At 34.9% G+C, this 13,166-nt stretch overlaps 1 protein-coding gene across 1 annotated transcript in view; it reads left to right on the top strand.

Moving 5' to 3' along the window:
- Nucleotides 1-13,166, top strand: part of SENP6 (SUMO specific peptidase 6) — a gene marked incomplete at its 5' end in the record, with an annotated part of 65,004 nt that overhangs the window by 22,281 nt on the left and 29,557 nt on the right. The window contains 5 exons of the mRNA XM_009646081.2: nt 3,319-3,389; nt 4,941-5,086; nt 8,706-9,108; nt 9,988-10,223; nt 12,741-12,911. Of these exons, the coding sequence (XP_009644376.2) occupies nt 3,319-3,389; nt 4,941-5,086; nt 8,706-9,108; nt 9,988-10,223; nt 12,741-12,911 (1,027 nt within the window). The remainder of the gene's footprint in view (nt 1-3,318; nt 3,390-4,940; nt 5,087-8,705; nt 9,109-9,987; nt 10,224-12,740; nt 12,912-13,166) is intronic.

Raw genomic sequence — 13,166 nt, 5'->3', positions numbered from 1 at the left:
TGTTTCTTTAGGTTTATTTCTTTCTGGCATAGACAGAATTTGTGCCCCCCTGCCTTTCTTCTTTCCCCTAGAGAAGAAATTTTAATATGAAAATTTCACTTTGGCTGGAGGGTGTTGCAGAGGTCTGTCTACCAGCTCAAGGTAGACATCATAATGTCCAATTCCATCAGCAAAGGAATATGGCAGTAATTTTGAATGTGAGCTGAAAATACTAAATCAGTGACACCATTCTCTCTGGGCAAAACATGTTTAGTCCAGAATGCTATACCATTTAGCTGTTAAGATGTGTCAGAAGTTCAGGACACAGTCCACACTACTTCCATATTTTTGTTGTGTCTGTTGCAGGAAGAGCCTGATCTTTCTTGGTCTTGTAATTAATGTTTTGCTCTTTGATGCTTTATTAGTTCTTGAGGTTGCTTTTATTTTTTTTTTTTAAGGCATTTGTTTTGAAGTGTTTTATCATTTTTAATCTCATACAAGGATTTATTTCTTTTGCAAATAGTCCTTTTAAAGATCGGTGTCATATATGATATAAAAAACCTCAACTATAGTTTCCATTGTGCTTCTGCACTCACACGCAATCAAACCACTCAGTGCACTAAGTACTTTCGTGGAGAAGGTCTCAATGGATCTGCAGCTGTTCAGATGGCAACAATCATCATGCTGAGGGAAGGGGCTTCGTTTTGTCATCTGTAAAAACTTTGTGGTGGTGGGCCCTGCCTTTTTGTTTGTGTGGGGTTTTTTCAAGATAGGAAACTCATAAGGAGGCACTTCAAGTTGCTGGCCTCTTGTGGGAGGGCTGTTACTGTTTCCAAGAAAGCATTTTTTTCAGATTAAATCTACAATTAAGTAGTGTTTAAAATTGTCATAACTTTTGTTTCTAACTCAAAGCAGCTTCAAACCTGACCTTTATTTGCTAACCAAGTAAAGCTGTGTTGGGAAGCTTAGTTGACTTGGAGCTAGTTTTCATAACTTAGGTTTTACTAAGGGTAACTTAGGTTTTTACTTTAGGCTATTACTGGTTCATTGTGAACATACAAGTAAAAAGTCTTATATCGTAGGAGAAGAAAGATACTCATTTTTTGCTGGCCCTTGTGTATTCTTGCAAGTGGTTGGCCATTTAATAAGTACTGAGTCTATGCTGATAACACAAAATTCAGACAAGGCTAAATAATGCTACTGTATTTCAATTTATTGTCAAAAAACTATTTAGCAATATATGGTGATGAATTTATTATCTTAGAAAAGATAAATATATGTTGTATGTTAATGATATAATACAAACCTGTATGACTTTTAGAAGAAAAATCATAACATACAAATGTCCAGAGACCTTGAATTGTCAAAATAATTTTTAAAAGAAATTTTAGTATTCTAAATCTACCATATTGTTTTCATTGTTTTCAATTAATTGTCAAATAGTTTCAATATTGTTTCTCTTAAATATCTATTAAATGTTTTATATTTAAAACATGTTACAGAAAATTTTTCTAACAGTGGTTATGTTCAAAGCAAGACATCAAATACTACTGGAAGATAAATATAACATGTCAGACAACAGCTCACGCATCGTTATTGCATAGTTTATGTTTTTCAAATCTCCTATAATGATGTTACAGGGTTTTCTCTGCCCTTTAGAATGTCATAATCATTGGGTTTGATGGTAACAGCTTCTCATTATGTAAAGATTAGTTTGAGCTCTGCCTTACATTTCTACCAATTCTGCCTTTAAAGTAATCCCTTGTGATTTGACTTTTTAAAGAAAATGTTCAAAAAAATCATACACAATTTATGAACAAATATTCATGTTGAGTTTGTGATTTTGGTTTAGGTTTTGTGTGTGCAGGTATTAAAAACAACTTGTGGAGGGAGCAGGATTATTTCAGAAACACATTTGACACAATCAGTAACAAATAAACTAGTTAATCTGTCATCTCTGATGTGCTTGTGAGCACTCATGGTAAAGTACTGGGATGTCTTTACATTCTGTGTTGCAATTCAGCCACATTTGTTTCTCAATCTTTCTTTCTGCCCAAGTTTTCCTTCACACCACAGTCCCTCAACACAGTAAAATGTGTTTGTGTTTAGTAGTGGGCTAATACATTTAGAGGGCCAGATTTGGTAAGAAGTATCCCAGAGGGCATTGTAGATTAATTTTTTCCAAAGATGTTAGTTAATAATAAAATATGTGAAAACCCTGAGAAATATTAGCTAGAGATGCAGAGAATTCAAAGCTTTTATAATTTGATGCATTAGGAAATGCTGTGCTTGGAGAAATAAAAACTTAAGCCTGGGGCCAAATTTTTGTCAGGTAGGTCCACAAAATTTAGCTGTTAGTTTGAGATGTTACTGCCTACAGATGTTTTCTTTGCCCCCTTGCTGTTGATTAATGTCCTTGTACTCAGAGGTAGCAGTATGGGATGTGTGTGACCCATTTGCAGCCCAGTGCACTGGCTTAATTTGCCAGTAAAAACAGTTTCTGCTGAAATAGTTGGCAAGGCCTCCTGTGCTTCAGGTGTGTGCCATCTTCTGTTATAGCAGGAACAGTAATCTACAGCTGCAGAACAGGGTAAGACAGCTGGGAACTGCCACAAGCAGTAACTGAGATGCAGTGAGCTTCAGGAATCTTAATTTGGTAGTAGCACAATTTGACACGCTTGTGTGTAAACGGAAAATATCTTTCAGGAGACACAAAAAACCTTACTATAATGACTTACGTTGCATTAATTTGCCAAAAAATGTTATGTGTATATTATGCAAATAATAACAGCGCAAGTTTTATTATCCACTAATTTGTCTATATTATTATATTTTTAAAACAAATATATAGGAACTGTGTCTTCTGTCTCATTCTTCTTATTTTTTGGCCACAGCAATTTTTGACATCAGATATCTTTCCTGTTTTGCATCTTCTGTTCCTGTTTTTTAAGTTGTGGAACTTGTGGAATCTACTTTAATATTAAAATAATAGTTGTTTCTATTTTTGGATTTTAAAAGTATCTATCTTGTACTTCATGAGTGAGGTGGAGGAGATACAAGCTTCAGTCTTTGAAGGCTTGGGTTCGAAAGTGAAAGACTCCTGAACTAGTGATTACTATCAAAGGGGATTTAGATCAGAAATACTTCTAAGACCTTTACTGTAGCTGTTCCTAGCATTCTGGTAATATTTTGTTAAGCATACAAATAGCATGTAATAGAAGAAGTTACTTATTCGTAGCTTTCAGATACAGATCAGGTTTATTTTGTTCACGTGTAATTATGGCTAAATTGTAATGGTGTCTGTCAAAAGAACAACTGTATATCTAATTTATTTTCCAGAAAAGAGTACCCCCCTCAGCTTCAGAAAGTAGAAGCAGACCACATTAGGTTACCACGGTCTCACGGAGTGGGTAAGTTATGTTTAGAGTTTTCGTTTCTTTTAAGCAGAACAATTTTTTGAATACCTGCTGTGCATGGGTGTGTTGCCAAACTTTGTGTAACCTTTCGTGTACCTATTTATATCCTTATATCACGTTATTCTAGTTTTATGCAAGTTTGTGCAAGAAGGGAGGATTTTGCCCTTTTTGACAGCTTTCTGCAACCTGTTCAGTCATGTTATAATTAATTTTAAATTAAGCTGCAGTTATTCTGAAAACAACTGAAATTGGGAAAATTTAGAATCACAGAACTGTTGGAGTTGAAACGGATCTCTGGAGATCATCTAGTCTGAGCCCAAGCCCCCGGCTTGTTCTTGAACTATTGATGAGGAACTTCTGTAGCACTGAGTATGTGCTACGTGTAACACAGTAAATTACACTTGATATGAAGTATATTCAGGTAGTAAGTAGAAGAGCCAGAATCAGCACTGCCCTGTAGCTCAACTGAAATATGTTCTTATATTATTGGTTAGGGGCCATTGATGGAGATGGAAGAGAGAAAATATACTTTGCTTTGAGGTGTGGAAATTGTGAAATTGGAAAAGAAAAAATGATTGTGTTTGGTTGAGCTTTGTCAGTATGGATACAGATACAGTCTGTAATCCTGCTGTTCAGCTGCTTAGCTGTCCACTCTGGCCAGCTATTCTGCTGTGCCTTTTTAGGTTAATGTTCAGTCGATCTTCTTCAATTCTACACAGAAGTACGTTAACTTAGAAAAAAACCTACCTATTATTGGTTTTTTTCTGAAAACAAGTCATTCTTTAGTTTTAAAATGTCTTCTAACAATAGGATGTTTGAGAGACTATCGGTATGTATAGTGAAAAAGTGGTTTTACTTGTTAAAAAAAATACAGACTTAAAAAAGTTCCAGTACAGAGACTGCAATTGAACTAGGGAGCGTAAGTTAACACTTGAACATTACACTGAATTAAGGCACTGTTGTGCAACATACTGCACTTCTTAAACGAAAATCTCACTCTGTACATTGTTAGTTTAAGTAGGTTATGGATTTCTTTGTTCCTATACTCTTCCACTATTTAAATGAATGCCCCAGTGTAAAATATGATATGACAGTATAGTTCACTGTACTGCTGAGTCTTGTGCTGAAGGAATAAATCCTAATTATACAGGACATTTCCAGTTATTCTAAATGCATTTACCAGCAGTCCTTTTGTGGAAATTACCATCAGCATAATCTAGCAGATCCCCTCCTACTTTTCCGTGTAGCTGCTGTGAAGTTAGTATAGATTTTTAAGTCCAAAGCCTCCTCCAAAGGTATTAAACTACAGAATGTCACCAAGAGACACTGAAATAGCATTAATAAAACGTTTCAAAGTTACTTTGGGGATTTTTTTCTTCCTCATACAACAAATCGTGAGACACTTGAAGCAGTGTAGTTTGGGTGTTTAAAAAGTTGTCCATGTTTAATTCAAGTTAGCGTATGTGAAAAAATAAGTTGATCATAATTTTAACAGCATATGAATAGACATTTCTTACTAACATTTTTGCTTTTTTTCCCTCCTAGACAGTATAATGGAAAACACAGAAGAGTCAGAATCAGAATCAGAATCTGAAATTAAGAGAAAGGTGCAACAGAAACGTCACTGCAATTCATATCAATCTGACTTAACTCTATCTTCTACTACAAAAAAATGCTTAACCCAGTTAAAGGTGGGTTAGATTTTAAAAAACTTCTGTTTAACTTCAAAAGTTGATGCATATTTTAAAAACAGACATTCAGTTGTAAAATAAGTTGATGTTCTAAAAGTCCATAGAGTTGGGAGAAAGATTTACACAAATTTTAAAAAAGTTACAGTGATAGAGATATTTAAGTGTTAATATTGATGCTAGCTATGAAATACTTATTTTCTGATTTGAACAAACAGGTGTGCACCGGAAAGCAAAAGAACCTGTGTTTAAATTGATTGGCTGATCAATAAACAGAAACTGATAATTTTGGTTTGCTGTCTGTGAAATAGAAGAACAATATTTAACTCTTTGATAGAATTTCTTCTTTTTTTAAAGTGTCATGATTTTCTGTACTCATTATAACAGTAAAGACAGAGGTACTGCAAAGATGCAAGTACTTCTTACTAAGTTGCTCTATTTCATAATGGAACTAGCACAGGTATCCAAATGGCATTCTCTGGTCTAGATGCAGCCAACCAGGATGTTTTGTCTGGAACTTTTCTGAATATCGGATGTACGATATTTTGGAAATTCCTGTCGGGCTCTCCGTATTTCTTATCATCTTTCCAGGTTACTATGGAAAATTCATAACGCCCACATACAGGTCACACTGTATGACTATCAAAGCAAAGCTTCCTGTAAGGAGATCTTGGTTAAAAAAAAAAAAAAGTAGATCTGTGATTATTATATATAATCGGCTTGTGTTAGCTCCTGTGTACTAGAAAGTAAGTCAGACTGCATTTCTTTCTTAGGATGAAACACTTGGTACTACTCTTACGCATTTCCATTATATATTTAGTTAATTAATATGATGTTACTTGGAAATTTTAATAGCTGAGGTTTTGATCTACATATGATATCTATATAGATGTGATCTGTAAAAGCTAAGTAACGAAGTAACAAAGCAGTTAAAAACAAAACAAAAATACATTATAGTTATGTGGGGTTTGATTTAATCATTAAATTGATAACTTTGTTTATGTTTGTGTAAAGAAGTAAAATACTCATTGCTTATGTCCTGTGAGGTGAGAGACAAAAGCAGAAAACAGTTTTCTGGGTTGAAATGCTCATGGAAGAAAAAAAATTAAAAGTAAATGGAATCTTGTCACTGCCCTGATAAAACAATTTTCAGTCTGAAGATCTAGCAGATGTCATCTTTTAATACACAGAGTTTCTTCCTTATGAATTATGTGAATTAGCACGAGAGGAGGGAAAGCAGCCTCATAATTTGTGGCTGGATTATGATTTGTATAGGCCATTTGCAGTAACTCTTGTCTCTAACTAGAAGACTCTGTGTACATGCAGAAGCGAGGTGTGCTTTCAGCATATTCCTCCCTATTACAAAGCTACAGTACTGACTTCCAGAACTACCTCCTGCATTGTATACACGTGGAAAGTGAGGGCTGGAGCTGCATGTGGAAGCATCAGCAGCTTGGTGTCCTTGATCCAGACTGCGTGTAGCTGACCACATTACTAAAACAAGCTGTTCTCTGTCTCCCTGATAAAAAGCGGCAGACTTGATTACGTTGTTCCAGGGGGGTGATTTCATTGCCAAAGCCATCAGACAGATTGCACTTATAAACAGTATTTAATAATTACATCTGGTACTTTTTCCCACGCATATCTTAGAAATCTGTAAAGTTAACACCAGCAGTCGTGAATAGAAACAAGTTACTTTTTCTCAGACACAAGAGCTGAATCTCTGGTAAAACTGTCAAGCAGTAAGGTTTATGGAACCCCTGAAAAATTCAAAAGTGTTGGTTGTGGGTTTTATGCCAGAGGAATTGCAGGCATAACCAGCTGCTTGTCAGGCAAAGTGCAAATGGTTTTCATCTTACTAGTCTATAGCAGGTTGCACTTTCTAATTGTTAAAAATTTACATAATTTTTAAAGAAAGGAGGATTTTCTGCTTCATATGTGCTTACTAAAAAAAAAGCTGAAAAATAACAAAAGCTTTGGATTCTGAAACTTTTAGAGACAAGGCAGCGTATTTGTATAAGGCATATAGTATTTGTATTTTGCAGATTTCAAAGTTTAAAAAAATGCTGTATTATACAAGGTATAAGGCAGACACATTTAGGTAGAACTCACCTATTTAAGTAGTCATTTATCTTAAAATAGAGTGTAAAAAAGAGTAACCCCCTCCTAATTAAGCACTGCTACCCCTACCATCAAGATGCAGGCTCTCAAACCATGGAAAGAAAATTGGTTTTAAATTTTTGGTATGTGGTTGAGGTGGAGGGGTGCAGTTATTCTTTATTTAACATCTTTCAGGTATGATTGGTAGCTTCTCTTCAATATTTTAATGTCTGATTGAAATTTTTCAGTGTGATTAGTACTATCTTTGTAAAAACTATATCCTCTAGTTGAGCACTGAGGCACAACACTGATTTTCATGTCACTTGCTATCTTATCCCACCACAGGTTTTGAAGGTCTGATATATTTTATAAACTGGTTTTTTGTTGTGGTTTTTTTTGCATCTGTTTCGCTATGGTATGTGTAGCTTTGTTAAATTGCAGAAAATCTGTAAAAATAATATATTCTCCCTGTATGGCTTTTGTCTTTTTACATTTCTTCTTTTAAAATGATTGAAGATCCCACACCTGAGGAAGTCCTCTTTATTGAAAAGGTGTTCGTGGCTGGGGGTGGGAGGTGGAAATTGTGATAGCTATGTTTTGAAAATAGGTTAAAAAAGTTTTTGGTGGGTTGTAGGTATTTATTTATTTATTACATTCAGTAGTTCACAGTGCAGTGGTTATGTCATTTGAGCTCAGTGCTCAAGAAGACAATAGCATACATTAAATTTCAGTTCTAGAGGTGTCCCATATTCAGCTCTGTACACATTCAGTAGCTTATGTGTTAGTATTGAATCCCTTGCACTTAGCAGTCCAAGTTCTGCACTTGTGATTTGTAATTAAGTGGACCCCAGTACATGTGAGAGAAACAAAGCACATCTCTTGTCTTTGCAGTGTCTTTCCCTCGTAGCCCCTTGTTTCCTCTTGAAAGTCTGGGGAACTCCTTTTCCTCAAGTCCTATTTTCTTCTCTGAGATACCGGACTCTAGAACAATGTATTTCCTTTTCTTTTTCCTCCCTCTGATTTTTCTGCATGCTTTTCCAGGCTGCTAGAAGTTATCTTGGGAGTACAAATGAACTTCATGACCTAGGAGGTTGCTTCTAGTCCGCTTTAGCATTGCTCTGTGGATCCTTAGGTTACTTTATTTATGTCCAATGAAACTGTTTTTATAGAAACGATGTAACTGGACCTTCTTGCTGGTGGATATATATATATATATATATATGAATGGTACACAGTCTTTTACATATAGAAAGAAAAAAGGCAAAAAGGAAAATCTGAATTGTCCAACGTTAACCACTTTTTAAAAATTGCCACAAATTACATTTATTCCACTTAGAATATTTTTCATTTTCTTAAATTAAAAAAATAAACTGCATTTTAATGTTTGCTTTCTGTGCTTACTGTAATTGCTAATATAGTGTTGTCAATCTTCATTCTGAGCAGAAATTAAATGCAAGATTTGGAAATGGCATCTTTGTACTTTACAGTTACTGATTTGTGTGTGTGTATCTGTCCCCTCTAGCTTTTGGAACAAATTGATTCTTCTACTGATTGCCCAAATTGTGGGCGGGCAAATGAAAATCAGACCAAATGCCGACATTGTGAAAGTGCTTCTCTAAAGGATTTGCAAAGAGTCTCCAGACAAACTGTGGCATTAAGTGAATCTGTGGGACCTTTATCACGTTCTTCAATACATCAGAACTCGTCAGGGCAAAAATCTTCAGGTACAGGGTTCAATACAAAGAAGTTTTATAGTTCTGCTGTTGGGAAAGGTCCGACAGATATTCTACTGAGTAATGAAGTTGTAGGACATTCTATGTTACGACAGAATGGAAAAGTTGGTCTTATATCTGGGACAAAAAATCCTAAAATTACAGGAAGCTTAAGACAGAGGAGTACAAGACCATCTGAACTAAATGATCCAAGTAAGTACCTTTTTACAAATATAACCATAAACTGGAAACCCAAAATATTGTATAATGAAAGAACTGTCCTTACAGGTTTACATTGCTGATTTTGCATGGATTTTTTTTTGTGGTTATGTTCTTGGGGAAGAGTGGCAGACCTTTTTATAATTTCCTTTTCATATACTGAGGTACTGTCTGAGAAAGATGAACACTGGGGAAAACAAAAGTTATTTCATTAATCTTAAAAAAAAAAAAAAAAAGACACTTTATAATTAAAGAAAAAGGCATTCTTAGCAGAATTCCATCATTCATTCTCCCAAAGGGAAAGACAGATTTTGATTTCTTCACACACACACACCCTCCTTCCTTTTGGGCTATTTGAACACTATCCAGGTTTTCCCATTTATTTAAATTTCATAATGTGTAAAATGTTAATTTTTGTGCTTTCTCCATGTAAACTCATGTTAATTTATAAGCAGGAGGGGACTAGAATTTGGGAAATTATGTTTCTAGTTCCATGCTTAGTTTACTAGGCTGTGTTGTCTTACTGATTTGAAAAATTTAAGTCATAATTTCTCTTGTCGGTTTTTCTTCAGCTGTATTATTCACTGTCAGTTCTTGATTGAACCAAGAAATGTATGGCTTCACTTCTCTGTCTAGAGGCAGATTAATGATACCCATTTCCTGTATAGTTAGTTATGAGAAATAAAAAATGAGGGAGAGAGCACTTGTTAGCAGATTCCAAATAAACATTAATAAAAGCATAATATACTGATAAATGTGGACTTTTTTTGGCACTGCAGGACAATTATATAAATTACTTTTAAGCCATTGCTTGAAAAGAAATTTCTGTTACAGAAAAATGTAGTGGTTGAGAATTTAATATTTTCTGTTTAGTTGTTTTGTCTAGTGATGATGATGATGATGAGGAGGATAGTGGCAGCACTAGGAGAATGGAAAGCATTTCACCTCGTCCTGCAGATTCAGCCCGCTCCTCCCCAGCTCCTTCTACAGGAAAGGTGGAAGCAGCATTAAAGGAAAACAGTTGTGGAATAGAACAGAGAATAGGTAGTATAACAACAGATACAGAAATTGCAGTCACACTACCAAGAAAAGCAAGAATGAAAGATCAGGTACTATTTAATGCTTTGTTTAAAGAAAACAAAAATCAACTCATAAATGGAAAATGTAAAGGCTTGTCTTGCATTGTCAAAAGTTGACTATATTTGATTGTTTTTCTTATTTAGCAGCTCATCGAGTGGTATCTCTGGTTACATAATAATGGAAGAAAATGTGTTCATTATATTTTTACAGGCGTTCATAATGATTTGAATTATGCTTTTAACATAGATGCTTCTGTGTTGAATGTATACTCTTTGAGACTGGGCAGGGTATCTATGAAACTCAAGGGCCTGCATAGTTTGCAGAAATATGTCAGTACCAGCTCTTGCCTGGTAAAGCTTTGGACATGCAAATTTCAACGGGTAAAGAGACACTGGGAACAATAGTGGCCCTTTAAAATTAAAATACTTGTGGCAACTGTCCCAATTAATAGCACTTATTTTAAGGATTTCATGGTGAGGCTTTTGGTTTTTAGTTGAGCACCACTGCAGGAACTGGATAAACAAAGACAAAAAATGCACCATGAGCAGACTCCTTAAGTGCTGTCAAAGGGGACAGCTTTCATGGTATGTTAAAAACTTAACCACCTCAATAATGAGCCATTAAGAAGAATAAATTCCCTGTGGCAACTGGTTTTGAATGAATAGTGCTGATCAAAACCACTCTTGGATCACTTGTCCAGTTTCACTATTGTGAATTTGGTTCAATGAGAGTATCTGATCAGATGTCCACCTGCAGTCTCAAATCCTAAAAGTAATGTTGCCAAAACTTTCATGCTATGTTGGGATTCAGAAGCCAGCATTCTAGTGCTGTAATTGATGAAATCATGGATATTTATAATGTGGTATATAATTAGTCGCCACTATCAGTACGAAGATGTGAACCTCTAGCCTACAATAAAGCTGTGGGGCTAAAAGCTTGGATGATAAATAGTTTTGCATTTCAGTTATTCTGGTGTTATGTGCTGGATTAACTGAAAGCATTGTATTGTGAAGGCACTGGTGTCTTAAGACTTCTGAAACTCTCCCCAGTGTTTTCCTTTGTATATCCATATGTTCCTGCTCACTAGTCTTTAAGAACCAGTTGTAACACTGGAAATGAACTGCCTATTTTAGACAAAAGTAGAAAGGAGCTTGCTTTTGAAAACAAGGGAAACAGAATTTTTTTTGGTGAAATTTAACACAAACTTTGCATTGATTCAAGGAAACTATGAAGGTCTCACAGTGTTTGTGTCAGATATGATAAAAGAAACTTTAAGAAGCTTTGTTCATTTGTTTTTTTCTCAAAATATTAATTCTTTACTGAAGAGGTTACTTGAATATAGCACCACTTTAATGTTTACTGTCTTACTGTTTGTCTGGGATTTGAGTTTTGAGCTTTTAATAATATTTAGCTAGTCCAGCAGACAAAAATGAAAAGCTGTCTTAAACAAGAGTCCTAGGAAAATATTTTAATTACAGGGATTTAGAATCTCTGCCTCCTCCACTGTATTTAAATGAAGCATCCAAAAGTGTATTTTGAATTCTGGCCAAGACAGGCTACTGATTAGGGACTTCAAAATAATCGTCAAGATTTAGTCTTAACAGAAATATTGGATCCCTTAAAATGATTTTCTGTGGGAGCTTAATTGTATTTTGTAACCCTAAAAAATGTTTATTAACAGACAGGTTTATGAAACAGTATAAATACCAAAGAAAATACTAGTGTACAGAAAATCCTTCAAAAAAGTAGATTGATATGAACAATACAACAAAAAATACATTAATGTGATGGCTGTCAGCCAGCTTTGTTTCATTTTAATAGGTTTTTGTAAGATAGTTCTGTTGGTAAACAGGAGACTTCATTGAGATTACAGCTTCAGTCAGCAGCTAGAGACTTTCTTGAACTGGAGCCAAACTCCACATGGCCTTCTTTCAGTGTTTAGTCTTCTGATCCTGGAATCTGTCCTAAAAACATCTTAATAGTTCTGTAGAGGCATTTTGATTGGGCTTATTTATTTATATTTCTTGAAGATTCTACTCCTGCTAATGTGGTGATACACAGTACTTCAGTAATAAGTCAGTGTTTTCAGTCACCAAAAGCTGGGAATAATAAAAACTGAAAGAAAAAATAAACCCATCAACATTGTGGTGCTTTTACAGCATTAGTGGTTTTTTTATAAATAAACAAATAAAATATATTAAAAATAACCTTGTTTTGCCAGGCTGCACAGTGTTTCAAAATGACAAAAAAAAGTTAATTTTTGCAATTTTATAAGCACTATTTGTGATTTGGAAGTGTTAACAAAATGTCTGCAAGTGTCAGCTTACATTTTGTTCTTGAATCTAGCAATGTTACCATCTTCAGGTGTTCCAAAAAGTCCTTTAGGAAATTTCTGCCTTCTGTATATAGTTGAGGTGGGTACTATAGTAAGTAATCCTGTTGACCAACAGAAAAGTATCCAAAAACTTAGTCACTAGTTTTTAACAAGCTTGTTTTAGCAATAAATCTTAGTGAGACGTTCTGAAACCTTGAAAATTACTTTTCAGTTTGGGAACATTGTGTCTAACACTCCAATAAAACGTCGTAAAGTTATTTCTCAAGAGATTGTAACTGAGGCTGTACCTTTAAATTATCAAAATTCCTGTGAAAGTGTCATTCTGAACTGTCGAAGTATACGAATAGGAACGCTACGAAGAATGGTAGTGGAACCTGTGATTGTAAGTAAACTTGTTACTTGACACATCTCCTTTCAGTTTTTGATGGACATTGTTATTTTCATACTTGAACAACATAATATTTTGTCTTTGTCTATGGAACAGTAAATTTGTCTCTAATTTCAGAGGCTGTGATTCCAAAAGAACCCCAAAGTACTATTGCGTACTAATGCATACGATATAGTTCTGGTGTTTAATAGAAACATCATGCCTGCAAAATCCTTGAAAACCCTGTTTACTGGGGTGGGGGGTTAGGGG

The sequence above is a fragment of the Egretta garzetta genome, unplaced genomic scaffold (genome assembly GCF_000687185.1).
Source record: "Egretta garzetta isolate BGI_Z169 unplaced genomic scaffold, ASM68718v1 scaffold9, whole genome shotgun sequence".
NCBI classification, from domain to species: Eukaryota; Metazoa; Chordata; class Aves; order Pelecaniformes; family Ardeidae; genus Egretta; species Egretta garzetta.
The sequence above is the reverse complement of the archived record's forward strand: the minus strand, read 5'-3'. Positions and strand labels throughout refer to the sequence as shown.